The following is a 24,864-nucleotide window of genomic DNA, read 5'->3' on the forward strand; positions in this document are numbered from 1 at the left end:
ACGTTCATGGCTCCCAGACGATGTGCTGTAATTACGCCACCACGACGGTTCCATTTATGGTTTTGAGTAAATAAAACTGCTTGATGGATTGCCATGAAATCTGGTGCGGACATTCACGACATCCCCTAAAGGATGAATTGTCATAATGTTGGTGATCCATTAAGTTTCATCTGGCACCAACATTTTATTTGCTGAATATTTTGGTTTATGACCAAATACCTGCAAAACTAATGACATTCTCATCAGCCTCAGCTGTACTGTGCTTAGTGCTGATTAACAAACTACCACCAAATTGATCCACTTTCTATCAAACTGATACGGAGATGCTGTAATGAGGTGATATAGTGTGTATCCTGTGCCACCAGAGGTCAGTCTCTACCGGTGGAACAGGCAGCTGAGCTGACAAAGATGGCAACTGCGAGTGGTGGGGATAACATTACAGGACTAGTAAAAAGCTGCCAGCAACTGCAGAGAGACACAGCGGGACACTGTTATTCTCAACCCGGAAAGAGGCACAAACCAAACACAGAGAAAACAAAAAACTTAAATACAACCCAAAATCACAGAGATGCCAATGCACACAGGGCTAATGAAGCTCTAGTGAACATTGACTCTAGAGGACAATACTTTCCACGCTCAGGCTGTAAGTTTCTTTCTCACCCTGCCATTCAGTCCTTGCACATATGCTCACTCACTATCTCTAGGTGTCACTGTCTGGCTAGGTCAATTAAGTCATCAGCTGATTCACAATCAACCAGTAGCAGCGACACACCTTCTCCGTCAGCCTATCATTTCACTGCTCCTCATTTTAAATATGGTTCTTTCTCTGTCATAGTTTTTTCTTGCTGTCGTCGTGCGTGCCTTCCACCTTCCCATCACCACCCGGTCTTTACGGATTCATCAGCCTCATACGCTTCATCAGACATCAGCCTCAGTCAACAGCCACCACCACCAGTGTCTGGACTCCATGGGGGGATTTGTCCAGCTGCTGCTCAGATGTCCCTCAATCCCAAATATCTCCCTTTGGTGTCCAAGTGCCAAAAACTTTTGTTAAATCTTAATCAGCACAAATCATATGTTAATCTGTACACCCATATTCTGTATTAAATATTATCTTCCCTCATTCTTCTGTCTCTCCTGACTGAAATATTATTAATATTGTCATTCTAAGCATGTCAGCATGCTGACATTAGCATTTGGCTCAAAGCACTACTGTGCCTAAGTACAGCCTCACGGAGACGTTCATTTCAGGTGTTGAATCATCTCAGTTATAACAGTTATTTTTGAGTCATGATTTGAGACTTCTTCCTTTTGCCACATGACATCATCTTCCAGTGTTTGTGACTGATGCAACAACATATCAGTCAATCGCAGTTAAATAAATAGAGGTTTACAGGCTGACAGCAGTAATGGAGGCGCGATCACTATCTTCATCAATGCGTTACCACGGCAACATAAGAGAACTTACAGAGGGACACAAAAGCCAGATAATTGCTACCTAAATTGCTGGCGCATCAGTTACAAACAACGCCAAATTATGTAATGTGTTGAGGGGAAAAGTCTCAAACTAATGACATACAGCGTGTGCCAGATGCAGGAAACTGTGTTGGCAAAGAGGAACAAGTAGACACTGAATGACAGTCATTATTGTATGTTATTCTTAGGTGTTTCTATTATCTTGTCCACCGGCTATGTGCATTAGCAAAATTGAGAGCTAGAAGCAATCGGTCCGAACACAAGTTGCAATTCATATTATTCATCCTGTCGCCATCATGTGCCTCCCTGAGCACAAGTGAGCTCACTCACATGCAATCAGATTCAAATAACACACTGTGAACTGTGTCGAAACACTGTTCACAATGACAACTAATCTCATTCATAGTGTACCTCAAATTCACGAGGCCCTGAAGTCAAGGCCATTGGGGGTTTCAGAGTGTGTTTTAACAAGATGTCTCTTTCCTCCATGGTTTCGAGGTAAAAGAGTTTCGCAGGCACCATGCTCCTGGTCTAAGGGCATTTCTGCACAGGGTACACAGACTTCCTGTGCCCAGTCACGGCTAGACCAGACAGACAAACAGCATGTGCTAATCCCTCATCGTCATGGAAACCAAAACATAATACTCAACTAACAGACACCTGACTGATAGACCGAGGGAAGTGAGGGCGAGAGGAAGGAGGGGAGAAAGGAAGGAGCTTCTGAGTACAAACTTCGGTAGTAAAACGTGCATGACGAATACATTTCCGCACAAATTATGATGATTATTTGGCATTAGAAAAAAATATAGAAACCTTTAGGAATTCAGGGTCTCTTTTATTTCCTAACTCTAACTTTCTGACTTGACTCAGTGTGCTGTGTCAGCCTGAACCCAGACAAAGGTCAAACTATACGAGGTATCTATGAGCTCACCCAGCCCCCTGCCTGCCTGGACCAACCTAAGCAATGTTCCAATACTGCCATCAGTGCACAGACAACCAGGGAAAACCCTGCAGGATGAGCTCACACGGGGGGACAGCCAGCGTGGCACTGAATGCCTCAGAGTGCGTGTGTGTGTCTGAGCGAGGCTTTCCGTCTACATGCGTCTGTGTGATGTGCTTAGTATCAAGAGGGTGGTAATCTGTAAATCTGCTTTGCTGTGAGCAGGTGGTGTGAAACTTGGCAAGCAAGGGGAAAAAAGAGGAGAGGGACGGGAGGGGAAAGGACAGACAGACAGACAGATAGACAGCATGTGAATGGCAGGGATGAGTGTGAAAGAGAGGGAGGAAAGGGAAACAGAGTGTGAGAGTGGTTTATATTACATAACTGGATTTTTTTCAATCATCTCTGAGCAAGAGGACAGGCTAACATGGACATACACCTGACAGCACATTAAATACATATGCATGTAGTCGTCACAGACAACAACTGAAATTTGCACAAATTAAAAAACTTGTGCCATTGTGTTCTTATTGTCAACAAGTCCCAATGAAAAAAGCATTAATGAATTGATCCTGCTAACCAGTACTGCCTGTGTATCCAAAGCCTGATATAAATTATTCCTCTGGGCTGTAGACCTTCACAAAAAAACTGACCTTCATCATGATGAACACAAGCACTGTAGTTTAGTTTAAGTTCATGCATATTAACTCAGTGCTGTCCAGGGCACATACATTGAATGGAAATGCTCTGGTGGCACTTCATTAAGTTTCAAGAGGCAGAATCAAACTGCGGACATCATAATCATGGTATACTGTATGTGTCTTAGCCACCACAGCATCATGGTGACATTTGAATCCGCATGACATCAACAACACAAAGAATCCTGGTGCTTTGAATACTCAGGAGCACACCAAATGTGTATCAATCTACAGCTGAAAATAGTGCCCAGCAAATGCACTGTTTATTCCTGTTGAGTAGCATTTGTATAAAGTTACAGTGCCCAGGTGATTAAAAGCATCTACAAGGAGTTCTGAGTAGTTATGAAATAGTCTCAGTTGAAAACTGACACCTCTATATGACCAAGAAAAGCACATGAGACTATCAGCAAGAAGACTGGCCTTTTCTATATTGTAATTCCTAATGCTTGTCTGCGTGTCTGATTCCTGGTGAAATCAGACGAAATGATTTGGGACACACAGAACAGAGGAGTCTATGTTTACATTTTCCCAGGCAGTTTTCCAAGTTTCCTCATGATCAGTGCGTTAGCCAGTTAGAAGAAAGCAGGAGGAGATTTTTCTTTAGAGAGACGTATTTTTGTCGTTAAATTTTATGGTCATGGCCGATACTGAGGCAGGTCCAACAAAGACAAAAAGAAGAAGACAAATAGCGTGACAGAGCGCAGGGGAAACGTGGGTTAACCTTGGTTGGTCATTCAACAGATGGAGAGAATTGCAGGATTCTGACAGGTCCTAATTTGACCCTCTTCCTCCCAGACAGGTTTGTAATATGTCTGTTTTATTTATGAAAAACACTACGAACATTGCATTGAGACGTGGAATCACATTAATATATAATTTACAAGGCCCCAGGTTGAGAAGACTTGGTTGTGCTGGAGTCTGTTTCTCTGTTTCAATGCGGAGGTCTGACATTGAGATGGTCTGTGAAACAATGGCAGATATTTGTTGGCTAATAAAGTTTGTAAGGCTAAAATTAAAGAATGAAAAATAAAGATGAACTCCTATGCCTGAAACTGCTAGTTTGCAGCCTAACATATAATGGACTGTGTACAGTCCATGGAGGTATAGGTAATGGTGGAAGTTACTGTAATAACGTAACATTTATGTTGGCATAAGGTGGTTATGATGGGCCCCAGTGTACACATTATGACGGGCCATAGTGCACCCCTGTTACTAGTTATAAAGCATGTATATATATTTTACCAACAGTGTGTCTTACTGCTGCTTTATGTAATATCCGCTTGCAGATGTGCCCAGCTTGTCAGTCTTAAGAGATTTTTCATCTAAACTAGCTACCGTAATTCGTATCTTCTTGTTACATGATTTAACAGAGACATCGACACACACATTACCTATTACCCACACATATTATCATTACATATCTGTATATGACAAAAACAATGAAAAAATAGGAAATTTATTGGTTTAACTAAATTGTTTTTTTATACTTAAATTATATATTTTTTATAGTATAAGTATAATTCTGTTATAGTGTGACACTATTTTACAAAAACAGAAAACCATCAGTGTGTTTACATGCACGCAGTGGTCGAGCTAAGCTCATAGCTCGGCTAATCAGTCAAGTCGGACATCTTGTCTTGTCTGAGTATACATGCAGAATAGAAAATCTAATTTCTGATCAAGTACGTCTGACTCTGTCTCAAAAGGCGGTGCTGTGTCCTTTTTAATATAGTGCGTATTAAACTAGTACCGGTTGACCCGAAGAGTAAGCTAACGACTAATGAAAATGGTGAAGATGAATGTAGTTTCCTCGTCCGTCCACAAGTGTGTCTTCAATCAGATTATCTAGGTGTGTTAGTCGAGCTATGGATAGTCCAATTTCAGTTGGACTAAGCTGTTCACATGTATTTAAAAGTCCGGTTTCTGTCAGACAAAGCCAATAATTCGATTTTCTCAAGCTGCATGTAAGCGTACTGCATGATAGAGCTGGGTTTGTCTTTTTGAGGGCAAATGTAGAAAATCGCACCGTTTTTAATTCAGTGTGAGTTGTTCTTTGAACACTGGCATATCTCCAGGTGGTAAATGGGCCCCTGCACCCCATGGCCCCCAGTGCAACCGCACCGCCTGCACTGTCTATATCTATGCACTGATGTTGGCTTTCCTACCAAGCTATATCCTGCTGTTGGCTTATTATTATGAAGACATGTTGATAACTTCAGTTTTATCAACAAAATTACTGTTACAGGGCAACTGAATCTGTTAGTCGTTGGCTTACATGTAACCCAGGTGTAAAAAGTATTGATATACTATTGTCATATTAATAATTAATCTTACATAGTCACAAATAGATACACTGCCACCTTGCTATGTTAGTATTAAAATGAATTATATCTTTCCTTCATTCACTTCCAAAATAAAAGCACACACTAGCCAGATCAAGATCTTTATGGCACGAAATGGGGGTGCTCATGGGAAGTCTTCATTCCAGGAAACAGTACCACTTTTGTCCGCAGGGGCGGCCAAAATCAGCACAAACTTAAAGTCCATTGTAGTTGTTTTAAGAAATGACTTAACCATTTTAGAAATGAAACTATATAATTGTGACCCAGTTTCAAAGATTTACGTCATCAGAAGCAACAAATGTGCTCGCAGCGGAGTATCACAGACGGGGCAGGGGAGTCAAAATGTATTAAGAGATGGATCATTGCATCATTGGCGGGGTTCTTCATTGGATCTGACAGTAAAGTATAGAGTAACACCAGTCTTATTCTTTAAGTGGCACTTTGCCTGAGATGAGACAACATTTGAAGTTGAAGTCTACAATGGCATTTTCTGCATATTTTCTCCCATGTGATGTTTACAGTGCAGTCTCATCCCTTCAATTCTTTTTTCCTCAAAATGTCTCTGTCACCCCAGACATCTTGAGGGCAAGTGGGAGCACAAACATTTATGAAGATGCCGTTATCTGACAGCCAATAAAGTGCAGTGCAGCAGTACGAGCAAACATCTCTGTGACTGCTGCAGATCTTCCCCCCGCTGCCCGACCAGCGCTCCTGGCATGACCCAGGCAAACAGAGAGCGGGGCCTGGGTGGGACTAGAGGGGGAGAGAGATAGAGAGAAATAACTCGGGCGGGCAGACAGAATGCGATAGACTGAGACAAAGCACGGAGGGGGCAAAGGAGGAAGAGAGAGGCAGCGAGCGGACAGGAAAGTGAGAGTAAGGAGGGAAGGAGGGAGGGAAGGAGGGAGGGAGGGGGGGAGGGAGGGAGAACGTGATGGTCCACGTGACGCTGGCTCAGCCACTGCAGGCTGTTACGTAAGCGCACCCCCTGCCCTGTCTCCTCATGGACTGAGCAGACTCCGCTTCTCTCCAATCCCTCACCCTGTAGCCGCTGCCCACTTTTTTTTTTCCCTTCCACTCACATGGCTCCTCACATGGCTGCCTCCCTTCCTCCCTCCCTCCCTCCCTCCCTCCCTCAATCACTCTCCCCTCCATCTCTTTCTCTCACTCTCCTCCACCCACTCATTGCACCCCAGGGGAGCCACCAACCTCTGCTGCCTATGCTGTCACTCTGTCTCTCTCTCCTTCTGTTTTTGTCTGTCTGCCTCTCCCTCTCATTATTTCCATCAATCGTTTTCTCTCTCTCTCCCTCTCTCTCCCTCTCCCTCTCTCCTGTGCAGTGAGGCTGCAGCTCCACGCTCAGGGCTACAGGGATATGACAAAGAGAGGCCACAAATACATGCTTGAGCACACTCACACACACCTACACAAACTGACATTTCACATATCGTTACCGCACTGTCTGGCTGCTCGAATGCGCCGAGCCGCTTTTTAAAAAGTGACTGTTTTTTCCACTTTGAATTCCTCTGATCTTATTCCACACAACTGTTGAATCATTTGCCTTTCGAAAAGGAAAAAAAAAGCTGCTTGGCTGACTGACACAAGATGCAAACACAAATAGGGAAAACAAAACTCTGACTCCTCGAGCAGCTGTAAGTGACACTGGCTGGCATGTGCTATATTGAGACAGGTAGTCTTGACACTATTACTAATGCAATTACACTGACAGAGAGGGTGAACGCATATACATACATTCTATTCTAACAAGTGATGTGCTGCAACAACAACAGCCTTCAGTAGGACAGCACTGTCAGCCAGAAATAATCACGTCTGTATGAATCCCACATGGTCAGAGGACAGCAACACATGCTTTCGCCCAAGTTTACTTCAGGATGTTTAGTTCAATAAACTCAGCTCCATTACATTTAAAACAGTGATGCTTTTTTTGTTGTCTTCTGACTCAGATTTTTTAACACACACTGACGGAAGTCTCGGCTGGAGCAGCACATTTAGTGTTGCACAGTCGCCTCTTCTCACCACACAGCTGGAGCAAACTCCCAAACCTTCCAAAGGTGATTACAGACCTGACTTTTTTTGTACTTTGGCCTTCACCCTCCACCCTCTTGGTGCACACAAACATGCACACATACACACAGCCACCTCCTTAAGTCTCCTCCACCAACACATGTCATTCACTCTCCAGGCCTCTGGCTGAGAGGGGGTGCAGCAGGAGACGGGCTCTCGCACCCCACACTCGCTGCAGTATTGATTTGTTTGTTCGGTGCTTGCCCCCCCCTCTTCCTCCTCCTCCTCTTTCCCTGACTTCCTCCCTCCTATTCTCCCTCTCAGTGTGAGTGTGTCCTCAAGTGCCTCCCTGTCTTATGTAACATAGAAAGGCCCACAGCATACTGATGAAGGGGAGTCTGGGCTCTGGGCCGACAGACCTGGGAGAAAACAAGGACTACACCGCACTGCTGATGGGAGTACAGCATTGCTGGCACTTGCAGACGGAGCTGAATCCACTGCAAACTTTGAGATAATTTTACCCAATTCATGATTTTTTTTTTTTTTATGTAACCGTGCGAGTGTGAGAGACGAGATTTTCTTGTACAAGTTTTTCTTCTTAAAGTGGCAAATGACATATTTAAAACCATGTTTCAGTGACATATTCCCCATGCAGGGTCAAGTACTCACAGCCTCCTGAAAGCATTCCTTCTTGTCCAGCATCTCTCTGAGCGTTTGCAGGATCTTGATACACAGCTTCTCCTCCTTTTCCATGAGCTTCTTGGTGTGTTTGATCAGTCTGACAAAGTGACAAGAGAAGTGCTGTGTCATTTGCAGTCATGTCCTGCTAATGCAGTCACTGGCTCACAGGTTAAAAACAAAGCAATTCTTTATTGATCACTGCACGTGTAATCTCCTTTTCTGCTCTCCAGGGAGGTCACACAGCAGCAGCAGCAGCAGCAGCAGCAGCAGAGTAACAGCACCCCTAGAGGTTTGATGATGTATCAAGATATTTTCTAAGAAATATCTAATGTGTTTGTGTAATCCACTTACCATTACCATCCACTTATGTTCATTATTTATCATTTCAAACATTCAAAACTACTGAATAAACACAATAGCATTTAGCAGTACTTAATTAGTGTAGGTTTTAGTTAATCCTAGTTTTCCTTTTTCATTTTTGACAAGCCAATCTTATATTTAGCAAATAATATTGTGTCAAACATCCTAATCTAACCCAAAACCGCAACATCAGCCATGCTGCCGGTTGTCTCTGTAGCTTGATTTAGACTTTAAAATGTTGCCTCGAGGCCTTCAGAAATAAGAAGTGTGTCCTTTTTCACAGGTTACAGATGATGACTTACTTGGACATAAAAGCTCCGCTCTCGCAGCGTAAGCGAGCAGCCTCTGGAAACAGCAATTCTGGGCTGTGGAGAACATCCACCAGCACGGAAAACTCCGCCTGAACCTTCGGACTGAACTGCTCCTCCAAAAGGGACACGACCCCCTGTACATCACAGACAGACACACATAAAGGCTCAACCAAACGCTGCTGATACTGCTGACTCAGAAAGGCTCCATAAAATTCTCAATTTGGACTCTCATGTTCATGTAAATTCTAAGCCATGCTAGCAGCACGGCTCTTGGGGATGCAGTCGATTGAAATATGTCAACAACTGTTGGCTGGATAGCCATGAAATTTTTTAAAGCTACAGATCCTCTCCAGAGGATGAAACCAAGTAACATTGGTGATCTCCTAGTGTCCAGTGTTGGTTTTTAGTTGAAATGTGTTGACTACTATTGGATTGACTGCCAAAAAAAATTGTTCCAGACATTCATGGCCCTCTCAGGATGAATTGTGATAACTTTGGTGATCCCTTCATTCTTCTAGTACCATCATCAGGCCCAAAATGTAATAGTAATAGTTCCGTTTATGACCATGCATGGTTTATGCCTGCAGAATAATGACATTCCCATCAGCCTTTGTGCTTACTAGCAAATCTAACATGCTAAACTAAGATGGTGAACATAGTGAACATTACACCTGCTTAAAGAAATGCTATGCAGGATTTTCCTGGGAAAAAAAAGATGTATAGACTCATGGAGAAGTAACCTCTCTCACAGTGGAAGAGTATGGCGGTGCATTTTTCTGCAGAGACTCTGCCCTCTGCCTGTATTTTCTTATTTTCTGTGTTGCAGTATAGGGGTTTGCACTGTTGCATCACTGCAAGAATATTCCATGTCCGAACATGGCTGGAAGTTTGCACATTCTAACTATGTCAGCAGGGGTTTTCTTCAGGTTCTTAAGCTTCATCCCAAACTTCAGAGACATGCATGTTCGTCGTGAATGGCATGCTTGATTCTTTGTGTCAGCCCTGTGATAGTCTGCCGACCTGTTCAGGGTACATCCTGACTCTAGCCAAACGTCACTAGGGAGTGGCTCCAGCACCCCTGTGACCCTCAAGAGGTTAAGTGTCTATAGAAATGGATGGATGGGATGTTCATGGGTGTGTACCCCCACAGCACTGGAGTGAGGTCAGGGCTTTATAAAAAGGTATGAACCATGTGCCAGGCTGTAAGCAGCCGGAATGTAATAGACACAGCACTGAAAAAATGCAGATATAACAAGGCAAAACACCAAATGAGAGTGAATCTGGGGTTGAATTTTACTTTCACTTCCACTGGCGAGCATGCTTACAAACAATAACGTAGTATACCTTTAAGAATTGTCATTGCAAGATATTAGCAAAGCCCCGCTGTGCCTTTGTGCAGTCTCAGAGCTGCTGGTGTGTCTGTAGACTCCTGGTTTTGTGAAAACAAAAAGCGCACCTGTAGCTTCTCAATGATGTTCTTGTAGTCAGGGCCACCCAGGGGCTCCTTGCGTGGCCGCTGGCGGGCAGAGATCCTCCAGTCCTTGGCTGCTCGCTGCACCATGTTGCTGTGGACCTTCAGAGACAAAGTGTTGACCTGGCTGTCCAGGTCCACTGGGATGGCTATGGCCCGTGCCTTAGCTGGGGAAGAACACAAAGGGTTGGATGTCAGTGTGATTTTGTGCACAAAATCAGCCCAGTCGCTACATTAACTGGTAATTTACATTGTAATAATATATCTTAAATGTCTCTATCTCAATTAATTCGAGGGCTGGACAGCAGTGTAGCAGCACTCACCAACATCAGCCAGTGTTTTGATACAGCTCTCAATATTAGCCTTCTGAGCTGAGTTGATCCAAGTGCAGTTGTAGATCCTGAAAGACGACTGGAGCAGCTTGATGAAGACTGACTGGTTTGTCTGAGAAGAGAGAGAGAGAGCAGGGAATAGTGTTTTTAAAAGGGGCATAAGTGTAGAGAAAGACACAGATAATCCTGATGGGAACGCTTCAATAATGTCTCTGATAGGAGACATTAGTACAGACTTCTGCGTAAAACACCTCAAGCATCTGCTCTAGGTACAAATGTCTGCAATGAAACAAGAAGGTCCCAGGCGATGGTGCAGTAAAGCAGGCAGTCTTCTGTCACATATTTTTTTTTTACTGTAAAGTAGCTAAAAGTTGGCAAAGGATTTGGACGTGCCGTGAGTGAGCCTCCCTCTGCGTGCACATTTCACCTGCTTGTCAGAGGTGAAAAACAATACCTGCAGGTTGGAGTGGTTGACAGAGAAAGGTGAGCTGAAGAAACCCTTGACAATGGCCATCACTGTCTCTGTCACATACTTCTCCAGGGCCAGATCGGCATGGTTACGGTCTGTAGTAGTGTTGCACACCTTAAATACAAAAACAAAACAGAGGAAAACTTCTGAACAAGGTTATCCTCGCATCACACGTCTCTCATTTTCTCTGCACGTGCAGCATGTGAATAGATTCAGTCAGCCTCAGTGTATCTTTGACACATACACTGCCTCATTAGAAAAGTATCAGGCAGACATGTGTGACCTTTCAGTCTGCAAGAGCCTTACACTGGACATGTCCACCAGGAAGTTGTCAAAGAGCTTCCAGATATGGTTGGAGGTGTAGATCTCCTTCATTTCTACCTCTGTGTCCACGTAGCAGTGATTCACAAAGTTCACATACGCGGTTTTCACCTGAAGAATAAGGAAATAAGAAATAAGATGCCTGGTTTCAGATAAAAGACAGATAAAAATTAATTTGTCTGATAAACTGATCCAGCCTTTACCTCTGGTATACAGTGGACATCATTTACAACTTTGACAATGTCGTCCAGTGGTAGCAGAGAGTTGCATTTCAGCTCAGTGTAGACGTTCTTGCCCTCGGTGCAGGCAGCCAGTAACTCCACAAGTGTGTTGTGGTACGCCAGAGCTCCATCCTCTTCTGTGCGCTCTCGCTCGGAGCCCATCATCTGCAGCAACACTGGGAACGAGGAGCGGTCGTTGTAGAACACCAGCACGTCCTCGCCTCCATTCACCAGCTGGGCACACACACCCAAAGAAAAACAGTTATACTGACGAATGCATAAAAGTACAAACGCTTTCATTTGACACAAGTTATTCTCACCTCTGTCATGACCTTGTCCTGACATTTCTTCACATACTTCCCATCGGCTTTCACAATGGTTTGCAGGAACTTGAGGTACTGAACGTGTTTGCCATGTGTTTCAATGCAGTGGACGAAATGGTGGACCACGCGGTCGCTGATCTCATGGCACAGCTGGTAGTTGTTCATGAAGATGTGACGCATCGTCTCAGCTTCCAGCAACTGGAAAAAACAGTAATGATTCAGTCTTTATTCAGTCTTTTAGAGGAAGAAAATATGTATAAACACAGTATTTTGATCATTTGTGTAACAGAAAAATAAAACAAAGAAAACAGCTGCTTTTAAAAAAAACACCAGGACTAATTCTGCATGCTCTGCTAGAGAAGAGCATTTCCGTTAAAAAAAAGTAAGGGAAAAGTACAGCAAGGTCAATATACCCCTGGAGTGAGGAAGAGGTTCAGGTGTTTATGTAGCAGGACTTGGTTCTGAGGGTTTCCTCTGCAGAAATTTTGCAGAAACGTATGTGCCAGGGTCATGATCTCATTCATCTTCTCATCGCTCTGTGCAAAAGCAGAACCAAGCAAACACAAGGAGAGATCGTTAGAGAGAATGTTAGACAGCGAGATATCAAGGAACCCCATTACACAAAGATCTCACAGAAACACTACGTACGATGAGTCGTTCACTCGGCTGTTATGGTTGTTACTCACCTTCTCATAGGGGATCTGCAGCAGGTCCAGCACCACAGTGTGGGCCCCCATGTTCTTCAGCAGCCTCTGCTGCTGCACACGACTCTTCTTACTGGGGTAACACAGCTTACTGAGCCGCAGTAGGATCTAAAAATTACACACACACACACATTACAGACACACTGCAGAACAAAAAGATGAGGATAACCTGGAAATAAAGACATGGAGCTCACCTCCTTGACGATGTTGTAGTTGTTTGCTTTGTTGCTGTCAATTTGAGGTTTAATATCTCCATCCTGTACTGGGCTCAGGACAACCTCCTGGCAACACATACAAATGAAGACAGAACAAGTCTTTAGTGACTACATTTAATTATTAAAACTGATTTTATTCAAAAATTCTGTGGGCTTTTGTTGTAGCTTTATGCCTCAGCACCACCGTTTTTATGTGCTCACTCCAAAAGGTTTATCTTTGGTATGCAACAACCTCTACATCCTGTCTCTAATTACCAGCCATTTGTCACAGTGTTCTGGGAAAAGTCCCTGCACTGATTCTTATCATTACATTATTGTAACAATATTGAAGTAAAAACACACACTGCATGTTACAGGACTGACTAATGAAACTGATTTACAGCAGATTCCTGTTCTGCAATGCATCATTATTTATTATTCCTTCGAATTGAGCCAACAGGACAGCTTCCCATCAGCTCTGATGAACAATAACAACAAACAAAGAGGCCATTTACAGTGCAGCTGAATGACTGATGGGGTGTTTAAGATAAATATAGTAACTTCCAGTGGAGGAATAAATGCTACACTAAAATCTGATATGTGGATTTTTGCTTTTAGGTGCTGGATACCATTAAATGGTGGTACAGCACCTCGATGTTCTGTTCTTTGCCCTGCCTGACCCCCAGGTCCTCGTTGCTGTAGACTCCACTCTTTTCCACCCACAGCTCTGACTTCTCAACAGTCAGACGCAGCTGGTCCAGGTCTGTCTTGATCTGCTTGTAGTTCTCTACATCCTGCTCTGACACTAGCAGCTGCACCTGGGTAAGAAAACACACAGACACAAACACACTGGATGAGAAATAAACCAGACACAAAGATATTAAAAGAACAAATGTGTGTGAAAGCATATGTCTGCCAAGAAGTCTCAGTGCACCACTTTGGAAAGTCAGTGCATTGTTAAAACGGGAGCTTGTGCAGCTCAAGATTCCAGCTGAGGAAGCTCTTAGTGAGACAGTTTACAGCAGCTGCTGTTTGGCCCTTTGGAGAACCCTCCTAATCCAAACTGATTAACTCAGGAAGTGCCTAATGCCACACTCTGTCAGCTCACCAAGTATCAAATGCTCAAGTGTAAGTGCTGTGTCGCTACCTGCTTGAAGGCCTGCAGGACCTCGGCTCTCTGGCTGAAGTGTTTGAAGATGAGTTGCAGCGAGCCAGACACCAATGGGGGGTAATCTTGCATGATGAGATGGATCAAAACCCTCAAAAATGTCCGGCCACCCTCGTCGTCCAGCTCCACCGCACTTAGCTCTGAGCTGAAATCGAACATGAACAGGAGCTTTTAAGCAAATGCAATCATTTCTAAAGAAAACAATCAGCTTACATCTTCAATTAAACTATTTGTGTGAATGTTTGAGTGTATTTGAGCACAGCTTCACCAACCTCCCTGCAAACATGCTCTCTGCTTTGGTTGCAATCTCATCTATGTCTGGTTCAGAAGCTGGACACAAAAAAAAGGGCAACAGGTCAGTAAACATATCATTTAGAATGTGAAAAGATGTTTTAGTAGTTGTACTAAGAGAGAGCAAAGTCTTACGCATTATTGGGGGCATTTCAGCCAAAGACATAGAGTTGTCACCGATGGTCTTCTCCCCAAACTCTTTCTTGTAGATGGACAACAAGTATGTGATCCTATAATCCAACCTCACACTCAGGATGAACTAAGAGAGAAACAAAAGTCACAAAATCAAACATTTTAATAATGTCAAAATTCACCAGAAATCACTAAAAATACCCCCAGTAGGTGGCACTTACTTGCAGAATCTCAATGATCTTCAGCTTGGTGTCCATCACCATGACATCCTCATTGTCCGGCAGGAAGTGTCCTCTCCCGTAGCGCAGGGATGGAGGGGTGTCAGGGAGGCTGTGAGGCACACCTCGACTCATCATAATCTGAGTCATCATCTCCCCGACTCCGTGGATCGTACGCAGGACATTGTTGCCTAAAGGAAAACATTTGTCTTCACACATTTTGCATCGTGTGTGTCTGTGTAAAGCCTATCATTTACATCTTTTAACATAGTCGAGCATATGGAACTCTGACCATGTGTATCATAAAAGCTCAAACAAATGCCCCGAGCACATCGAATGGATGCCACAGAACCTTTTCCAGCTGAACAAAAATAAATCCGCAGATATTGTTTCCAGTCCATTAAAGCTAACCACCCTTTATATTTATCACTTTGCCCTCTTTATATTAAACATTTCCAGAAAACTTTTTCAATCCAGTTGCATCATCCTGAATCACTTCCAAGAAACAGATCGCTCTTTTCTTCCTCTGATCTACAGGAATTTATCTCTGACCTCATATCGACACGTCTCTATTTCTGTAACTTCATATCTCAGTTCCACCCTGACACCCAGGCTTCTTTATTTTTTCCAAATCAACGCAAGGAATTAATTGCACAAGAGCTAAAAAGCAAGACTGTTACCCCATTTCTTCTTTCCCTCTGCTCGCCTCCTGTTACTCTCACACTTGAATTCTAAATCCTTATGCTTCATGCACAGCCTTGCTTCTGCATACATTTATTAACTGCTGCATCCATATTTCCCACCTGGAAACCTGAGGACTACTGATGCCGGGCTCTCATCTGTTCTTTGCTTGTCAGCTTAAACTGAATCACATTTTTTTATTAGCGTTCTTTATTTTATTACCCAAATTATGAAACTGCCTCCTCCCTGCTCAATTATCTTAGTCCCTCGACGAGGAAAAAACAAAATACAGTTTTACTCATTAGCTTTAAACTTTCTGTTTACTGGTTAATAACCTCTTCCACTCTGTGAGGATGCCGGCGTCCTCGGGCAACATTACTGTCTTTCAGAGGCTCCGTTTTAAAAGCTACAGGACAGATACTGGCATCATATGAAACCAGACCACCTAAGGAATCCATTGGTATATGTCATGCCGGTTTGTGGCCAAAGTTGGGCTACATTTTGAAGAGAGAAGAACTAGCATGACCATTTTCAGAGAGGTCCCTTGGACTCTCACCTCAAGATATCTGAATGAAAATGGGATCTGTGGATACTCACTAGTCTCCCCTTTATAAAACATGCTGACTTTATGTTAGTCTCATGCAATTTCAGGCAAAAACAATATTTTTTTTTCTGCATGCAGAATACATTTTCACCTTATTTCATTCTTGTGTGATGATGTTAGCCCCAGTAGTAGATGTTAAATTGTAGTGAGACCATTTTTTAAACAGACCTCACTGTATAAAATGACCTAGTGTGACCTCTTGGATAATAACCGCCTCGTGAAACTTTACAGCCACAAACTACAGACCTCGGGCTTTCAGAGGATGTATGGTTTTCCTTCCAGTAAGGGGGTATTTCAAAAGTTTCCAGAACAAAAGTGCTTGCTATCCAATCACCAAAAGAAGCAATTCTTTCAGAAATCTCCAAAACATCAAAGTTTTTTTAAAACCAAATCACAGCATGGATTTTTCCATGGTGTTCCCTGCAGGTCTTGATGTCTTAATGTGGTATTCTGAAGGGAGTTTTGATCATTTTTATCAATTTTCAAGTGATAAAATATGCTTGAAACAAATGGTGTTGACACAAAAATTGCTGCAACAACTTATGAGACATGATTGAGCATGACAATGGCCATCATATACTTCCATTGTAGTGTTCCAACTCCTTATATACCCGAAACGTCTGCGCACCAGACCATAACACAATGTTTATTATATATGCATGACTAGAAACTTAACACACTACAGATCTGCATCTCAAATTTATCCTCAGTTTCCCTGCTTTCAGATTATGTATACCATTTCTATGTGGCATATACCGTTGACCTGCTATCTTGCCCTAAAGATCCCATGTACCCCCCTAAAAAAGACAAAAATTGGTCTATAGTAGGGAAGGGTGGAGTGGAAGAGATTAAAACGCTAAATATAAAAGTAGACCTGAGTTGACCAACACAATGAAATAATGCACTTCTACTGTGTAACTGCACTGACCAGCCTCTGGACTCTTGTTGAGCTTGTTCATGAATGTGAGTGGGTGCTGGACAATATCCAAGATGGCCAGCAGAGTGCGTGTAAGACGCAGCAGCTCACTGAAGCTATAGAAACCAAAGTAAACCAGGTTTCGGGCCAAATTCACCACCTGGAAGAGAGAAGCAAAGCGTCATGATAAAAACCTGAACATGAAGCAATATTTGAGACTGAAATAGCTTTCTGTATGTGAGAAAGTAAATGTGAAAGTTTATTTTACCTCTAGCGTGAGTTCATTCTTGTCTTTATCGCCAAATGGAAAAGGCTGGCTGACCACATCTTTGAGGTATTCTTCCACAAAATCCATGGTGGGAGCAAACTTCCTCTTCATGTCCTCTCTGGACGTGTCAGTGGACTCATACTCAAACCTGCGGAGGAGCACAATCACAATCTACAGCACTGAAGTCCACACATTTGTTACATCCCATATTGACTACTGAAGCGCAGCTCTCCCTGGCCTTCCCACCAAACTCATTAACAGGCAACAAATCATTCAAAACTCAGCGATCATTACATCATCCGACCACATCACCCCATTCTCATCCAACTACACTGGCTCCCTGTTCAGTGCCGAATTGACTACAAAAACTTTTTGCTCACCTTCAAAGCCCTCCACAACCTAGCCTCCACTGACCTCTCTGACCTTCTCCAGGAGTAAAACCCCTTCCACTCCCTGCGCTCTTCCTCTGCTGATCTCCTGACCATTCCCACCTCACACCTCAGCACCATGGGTGCCAGGGCTTTCAGCTGCACTGCCCCCAGGTTCTAGAACGCCTTACCCCCACACATTCAACAGTCTGACAGCATAACATCCTTCAAATCCCTTTTCAATACCCACCTGTTCAAACTGGCTTATGCACTCTAACAGTGAGTGTAACCTGTTCTTCTTATTATCATTATTATTACAATCTGCATGTAGTGACTCGCAAAATACACCTGTACATAACACACATAATCACACAGACAGACACTCACTCATGAATAGTGATCTTGGAGGGGATCTCGGTCCAGAGGCGGGCGTAGCGTACAGGCACCACGGCCTCCTGCGGGTCACGGTCCACATGCATGTGCAGCATGAGTCGGCAGAAGGAGGCTCTGAGGTTGTAGGGCAGGCAGTCGTCAAACATGCAGCGCAGGATCAGATCCACAGGGAGCTGACAGGTGATCTGGTTGATGGCGAGATACTGGCGGTCCAGACACATTTTAGCAAAGAGGTTCAACTGGTACCTACAGAGGAGGCAAGGGACATGTTTTTATTTTTCAGACTGGACGTGGAAAGAAAATGGGAAAAATATAAACTCCTTCTTGCTTGTTTCAGCTATTTTTGTGTGACTGGGGTGAGAAGGTGTAGCACATTGGGGAGCTAAAAGCAACATTGCCACCGTCACCTGTAATAGGTGATAATGTCCACATCCATCTTGTGGTTGCCCTTAGCATCCTGGGCCAGATGGCGAATGGATTTGCCGTGAGGCTCCTTGTGGCTGTCGATCCAGTAGAGCCAAACCTCCTCCTCCTCCACCTCCTCCTGCATCAGCGAGGACTCCAGGGTGGTCTCGGTGTTAGGGATTAGTCTGGGAGAGTGCGACAGAAAGCAGTTACTAGAAAAATTGCACACATTACACTCTGACGTAGAGCTGCTGAAAATATCTATTTCACAAGAGGCACACTGGAGGAGGCAGTACATGCTTTAGAGCGTACTGAATGTGCGTGTTTGTACATGTTTAAAAATGAACGACTGAAATACGACAGGATCAACTTGGGTGTTTTAAATATAGATAGCACAGGGTGTGACTCACTTGGTCTGGATGAGGATATCTGCGTTGGAGGGGTTCAGCATAAATTTACAGATAAGCTCCTGTGTGACGGGGATGGCGGTCTTGTTGGACACGCAGAGATCAGACAGATAATCCAAGAATCTGCAGACATGAATCACCATGTTTAACAATTGTTTTGCACAAACGTTTTCAGCAAAGGAACACATGAGCTGATTGAACACATGGAATTTGTGTGTGTACCTGGCTGCGTGTAACATCTTTGTCTGTCCCTCTTTTCCTGTGTAAGGTATGACTCCTACGTACAGTATATACTCTATTGTATTTTATCATATACACACACACACGCACACAATAACAGCAACACCTTTTAATATACCACCCAATACAAATCACAAAATATGGCTCAGCTTTCAGGCTTTAGAAAAATGTAGCACAACATGGGAGACTTTGGCCAAGGTCATTTTGGAGACAGCACGTTCCTATTGGTTATTCTACAAATGCAGTTGTGCATGCTTATCCCTTCGGTTAAAGCTTGATTTAATGGCAAAGAATCCTGAAGATGAAGTTGCTATTCTAGCACTGGAAACACAACACTGCAAAGCAACCCAAAAAAAGGAAAATGGATGTATCAAAAGAGAGTCTAAAAGACAGACTGACAGTAACAAAATAAAACATGTCAATATTGGGGATGCTTTTCAGAGATGGAGATAAAGTATTGCTAATAGTTTAGCCTCTGCTGCTGCTACAGACAATGTAACTGGGAGGAGAGTGGGCAGCAGCTCCAAGATGGACCCTGAGTCAGTGGCTGCAGCAACCCAAATCCAGTAAGCGCAAATACCACAGCAGAAACGCAGGAAACGGGGAAACTTTCTCCTGACATTACACAGATAAGACCTGGCGCTGCCGCTGGTCACCAGCAAACTGTGACAACAGGCACTGGGGGTTTGTGCTGGCAAAGTTCAAGCTACTACAGCTGCAGACCAAAGCTTTGTCTCCTGAGCTGCACCCTGCTCTCCACCCAGGGAAGCAGTCAACAGTGGCAGGGAGCGAGGTGGAGGGACTGTTGGGTGGCTAACAAGATTATTCTTGTCTCATCTGTGGTCTGATTAACCGAGACAGAGAGAGGGGCAAGGAGGGGCTGGGTGAATGAGATGTGGGCAACTCTACAATGAAAAGGAGTTAACAAATCAATATATGGGAAACCCTGGGTTACTGTGTAAACTTTCATGTCTGTCTGGTGGGAGGGGCTTAGGACAAGGAGGGACGAGCTGCTGAAGGAGAGAGTATTTTCAAATTCTGATTCCTTTGTCAGATTTCTGCCTACACCTACTTTAAATAGGCAAGATTCACATATTGTATTGAATTATTCTGCATTATACTGAGCTCCTGTGACAGTGTTCAGTCCTTGTGTTACAAAATTAACCATTGGCCAAGAAAAAGTCTTGTGTCTGACCACTAATTTTCCTGCACAGTGTCAGATTTTCCCTGTATTTTCCATTATTAAATTGCTCCCACGGGTTATCTGCTCTTGTGGAAATGTACATGTCTGACCTGGGCTCCCTGTTGCGCCTTAGCAGGCTAACGAAGGTCTCAATCTCTTTGGTGGTGATGTGTTTTTCCAGCAGCTTGCGGTTGTTGTGCAGCAGCGCAGTGATTGTGTCCTCGGCCAGGATCTCATACCCAATCTGAGACTGCATGATTGAGAACTTTTTGGCAATATATTCCTACATGGCACAAGAAACATAAGGTTATAAACACTTTTGACGTATAAGTGGTGGTGAAGTGAGGTTGAGAGACATAGTCATACAGAGAGCAAGATGTGCCACATAATTGCATCTAGGGTGTCCATTTCACCATCAGCCAGGGGGAACTTGAACTTGATGAACAAGATAACTTTTTAAAAAAAAAAAAAAACACTCCCTGATTACCATTCATGAAGTTACCCACAGTTCCACCTGAGAGCTGCCTGTCACATCCACAGCCTTTTAGCCACTAAGCAGCTCAACATTTGTGATCAGTTAAGGGCTGCAAGTGATGACTGTTTCCATCACGGGATTAGGTTCCATCAATTAATCTATGACTTGATTTTTTATTTCAACTAACTTATTAATTAAGCGCATAAAATGTCACATAAGAATATTTAAAACGTACCAAAGCCCAAATGAGGTTATGGAACAGCTTAGTTTGCTTAATGAGCACAAAAAAAACTAAAATAGTGAATTTGTAACAAAATGAAATTAAGTAAAGAGAGCAAATCATCACATATTTAAAAGGTATGACTAGAAAATATTTATTGGCTAGAATTAGTTAAAGTTAGCATATGTAATCTTTGCTCACTATGGCTACAAGTGGTACTTATGGAGTACTTAAATGTCCCCATACATTTTTAAGTTTCTTAAGTTTGTGTGGGCCTTTTCTCACAGCTGACAATTTGCCACAGTGATACTAATAACATTAATGATGGCTCTGGTCTAGTCAAATGTCCCACTAAAGTTGCGTTCACATGGAATCAGGCATATGTTAGGATAGTATATAGTTTACAAGAGCAGAATAAAATGCATTAATTGTAATTAATTGCTTTCGCCCGGAAGAAGAAGGAGATGACGTAGCAGCAGTTCAGTATAGCAGTGCAGTAACTCCCGGAAAAACAAACAAACAAACATCATGGCGACCGGGAAGCAGAAGACACACCTCTGGACGACGGACAAGGACGCCATCTTCATTCGTCCTTAGCTTCCTCTTCGGGTCAACCGGAACTAGTTCAATACGCACTATATTAAAAAGGACACTGCGCCGCTGAGTCAGATGTACTTTGTCAGAAATTCCATTTTCTGTTCTGCACGTATACTCAAACAAGACGAGAATTCCGACTTGACTGATTAGCCGCGCTACGAACTTAGCTCGACTACTGCGTGCACGTAAACATACTGATTGCTAATGTTACTTTAACGGTTCTTAACAGTGAACAGTTATTAATGGGTTTAACAACAGTCAAGCCATTTCAGTGTCGGTGTGAGTTTGTTGGGACTGTTTAACAGCTCGGTGTTGGATGTTAGCTGCTGCTGTTGTGTTAGCTTGTGCCAACGAGACAGACACTGAATTGACCATTTGCCAGGAAGTGGTTCAGAGGATGGCAGCAATATAAAGTTTGCTGATCCAGCAGAGAGTTGGGACGGTCCGTGATCAGACGCAAAAAAAGATTGTGCAAAAAAGGATAGAATGAAGGTACTGCTTGGCTGGAGACGTTCTGACACTACTCAGTACTGAGTTATTTCAATTGATATCTTAAATGTATCAAATACCAATATCTAGCCATACATAAAACCACACAAATTTTGATCTGTGACATAATTTCAGGACAACAGTTGAAACAGTCCTGAGTCACTCAGTGGGACCATTTTTGCTGGAGTATCTTGCTAAAGTTAGCTTAATAGCTAACTAGCTAATAGGTAACAAAGCTGCTGGTTGTACCCAACCTATGAAGACTGTACCAGCAAAAGTCTTGAGTGTATTGAGCTGAGAGCCGGGGCAGTTTATTCCTTTTAGATTAAATTTTTTCATTCATGAGAAAAAAATGTGCTTTTAAACGATTATGAACTCACACAAGTTGTCATAATTTGTTTTCTGCTCAACCAATAATGGATTCAAAAACTGTCTGAGCAGTACTTAAGTTTCTTGATGAAGGGCGTCATTAACGCAGCTGTGGTCCCTGCAAAGATTTTTCCACACAGTCTGGCAGAATCTAAACTGATAAGCTCCCAGTCAAAAGCCTATCTATGCCAACACTTTCCCACATCCCTGTGATATTAATGAACATGTTAATGAGCCTGATAAGAAACTGAATGGATTCTCAACAATAGACTTGCGTAAAAGGCGGAAACGTGCCTGGTTCTTGCGATAGTCCTGCTGGGAGTGGCGTAGCACCCTGTAGCAGAGTCTCAACATGTACTTGAAGTGAGCATAGCGCTGGTCTCCCAAATCTTCCAACTTTAGCATCGGACCGTCACCCTGATCTGTAAATGGAGCCTTCAGGATGCCAAAGATCTGAAGGAACAGAAACCAACAAACAATGATGAAGAACCAATCGAGCATTAACAGACTATAGTGAGAGAACACTTTAATAAAAACACTTCTTGAGACTGTCTGTGAATCTGTGGTTATTTTTTTGTGTGTGTGTGTGTGTGTTCTCATGCTGACCTGGGCAAGAATGTTTTGTTCTCTCATGAGTTTCTGCCTCTCTCGGTTGGGTGTGGAGGTGACCACAGACAGAACATCCTGGCCATTGTTTGGTACCACGCACACAAAGAAAACCAGGTCCTCCAGGAGCTTAGTCACAAACCTGAAATATATATGAAGGCAAACAAAAACATATGAAATAAAATAAAATATGCACACCACCTTGTGTCACCTGTGTCATCATGCTCGTGCATCTGTACCTCCTCTCGTTCTGAGCGATGTTGCCGTACTGAAGCTTCCTCACAGTGGACTCCAGGACCTTGCTGGCATCGTTGGCAAAGTCCAAGTCTCTGACCTCCGACAGGGGAACAGACACGATGGCAAAAGCCTCTTTGTCCTCTTTAGTGGGACAGGTGCCAATCTATTGTGACAGCCAAAATACATTTCAAAACAATGCAATCATGTTTTTTTACTTGTGAATGTGTTTGTGGGTTTGTGTGGGTGTGTGTAGACCTTAAGCATAACCGGACGCTCCTCCTCTGCATCAATGGGGACACTGGTGCTCGTCACCCAGGTGTTGGTACACAGATGCCTAAGTCTCACATAGGAGTTTCTGAGGAGGGATGGGAAGAGTCATTTAGGCCACATATGATTTTAACATCATATTTTTGCTGCTGTGTTGAACTACAAAGTATCCACTGGTATGTCAATCAGCTGCTAACGTGACTAAAAGGATGGCAATGTCGGCCTGTTGTTTGGTCCAGGACTTTGATATGGATGGAAATATCTTAGCAACTGCAGACATTCATGGTCCAAGGAGGATAAACCCTACTGACTTAAGTGATTCCCTCAGGCACCACCATGAAGTTAACTTTTCAGTTTTTGATCTTGACAACTATGGGATGGATTGCAATAACATTTGGTTCAGACACTCAGGTCCCCCTTTGGGTGAACTGTAGTAATATAAGTGATCTCCTGATGATTCATCTAATGTCGCGTCGCCTAAACTTCAGTTTATGACCAAATACCTGCAAAATGTCTGATTCCCATCAGACTCGGCTGTTCTTTCTTTTTAGTATGACTTAGCAAATGTTAGCATGCTAACACGCTAAGTGCTGCAAGGATGACTTTTTTTTTTTTGTAAGTGGGCACAGAAGTTAGCATTGCCCTAGTTCCCTCATCGAAATGCCAGTGGGATTTTTTTTTCATTGGATTTTGGATTATTGGAGAAAATAAGCTCTGTGGCAAACAAAGTTAACATTAAGCTATACACGAACTACACAACGGATTCATGATTCAACGTCACCACCACAACAAGTCTGTAAAGACGTGTTGGGCATGTTGAGGTTCTGTAGTTTCATTTAGCCAATTGTTCACAAACACCTTTATTAAGCCACTTAAAAGCTTCAAAGTTCATTAATGGAGTATTTACTGACAAATTTTATGTTGTAGAGCAAAACTAGAGTCTCTCAAGCTTGTGTTAACCACAGACCTTATTGCAGGCATCTAACCAAAAACCCCATTCAAAAAAAACATTGACTTCCAGACGAGGGAACCTGATGTGCTAAAATGCTTACTCATTTCCAGGTTTTGGGAGTCATTATTGCACCACTCTTTATGAATATGCCAAACATTATACCTGCTAACCAACAGCATGTTAGCATTGTGGTGAACATGTTAACATGCTAACATTAGCATTTAGCTTAAAGCACTGCTGGGCCTGAGTACAGCCTCACGGGGCAGCTAGCACGGCTGTAGACTCAGTCTTGTTATAAAATATGTGTACAATAATTATGCCAACTGAATGAGGAACTTCCATTAGCTTCTATTTAAGTTCCACTCATTTGGGAAATTATCGAGCAACAAGTGTCGTTCATTTCAAATTGCTCTCATACCAACAACTAAATGACACTTACTCAGAAAAAATCATAAAAGCAGATGGTTTGGATTCAAATTAAGTGATAGTATTTCATCCTAATGGTAGATT

The 24,864-nt window shown here is 43.0% G+C and overlaps 1 protein-coding gene across 2 annotated transcripts in view; it reads right to left on the minus strand.

Moving 5' to 3' along the window:
• itpr2 (inositol 1,4,5-trisphosphate receptor, type 2) overlaps positions 1 to 24,864 on the minus strand; it is an 82,065-nt gene that overhangs the window by 39,988 nt on the left and 17,213 nt on the right. The window contains exons 12-37 of one of the 2 annotated variants that reach the window (XM_049573547.1): positions 23,391 to 23,490; positions 23,138 to 23,298; positions 22,899 to 23,040; positions 22,587 to 22,745; positions 20,253 to 20,425; positions 18,723 to 18,842; positions 18,315 to 18,497; positions 17,902 to 18,153; positions 17,147 to 17,294; positions 16,891 to 17,038; positions 14,681 to 14,868; positions 14,463 to 14,586; positions 14,309 to 14,366; positions 14,016 to 14,181; positions 13,498 to 13,686; positions 12,869 to 12,955; positions 12,657 to 12,782; positions 12,384 to 12,506; positions 11,968 to 12,168; positions 11,630 to 11,881; positions 11,412 to 11,537; positions 11,091 to 11,219; positions 10,628 to 10,748; positions 10,290 to 10,471; positions 8,825 to 8,967; positions 8,151 to 8,259 (exon numbers count right to left, since the gene is read on the minus strand). In XM_049573547.1, the coding sequence (XP_049429504.1) occupies positions 8,151 to 8,259; positions 8,825 to 8,967; positions 10,290 to 10,471; positions 10,628 to 10,748; positions 11,091 to 11,219; positions 11,412 to 11,537; positions 11,630 to 11,881; positions 11,968 to 12,168; positions 12,384 to 12,506; positions 12,657 to 12,782; positions 12,869 to 12,955; positions 13,498 to 13,686; positions 14,016 to 14,181; positions 14,309 to 14,366; positions 14,463 to 14,586; positions 14,681 to 14,868; positions 16,891 to 17,038; positions 17,147 to 17,294; positions 17,902 to 18,153; positions 18,315 to 18,497; positions 18,723 to 18,842; positions 20,253 to 20,425; positions 22,587 to 22,745; positions 22,899 to 23,040; positions 23,138 to 23,298; positions 23,391 to 23,490 (3,910 nt within the window). The remainder of the gene's footprint in view (positions 1 to 8,150; positions 8,260 to 8,824; positions 8,968 to 10,289; positions 10,472 to 10,627; positions 10,749 to 11,090; positions 11,220 to 11,411; positions 11,538 to 11,629; positions 11,882 to 11,967; positions 12,169 to 12,383; positions 12,507 to 12,656; positions 12,783 to 12,868; positions 12,956 to 13,497; positions 13,687 to 14,015; positions 14,182 to 14,308; positions 14,367 to 14,462; positions 14,587 to 14,680; positions 14,869 to 16,890; positions 17,039 to 17,146; positions 17,295 to 17,901; positions 18,154 to 18,314; positions 18,498 to 18,722; positions 18,843 to 20,252; positions 20,426 to 22,586; positions 22,746 to 22,898; positions 23,041 to 23,137; positions 23,299 to 23,390; positions 23,491 to 24,864) is intronic. The other variant, XM_049573548.1, reaches the window with a different exon arrangement.

This window comes from Epinephelus fuscoguttatus, linkage group LG4 (genome assembly GCF_011397635.1).
Source record: "Epinephelus fuscoguttatus linkage group LG4, E.fuscoguttatus.final_Chr_v1".
Lineage (NCBI taxonomy): Eukaryota > Metazoa > Chordata > Actinopteri > Perciformes > Serranidae > Epinephelus > Epinephelus fuscoguttatus.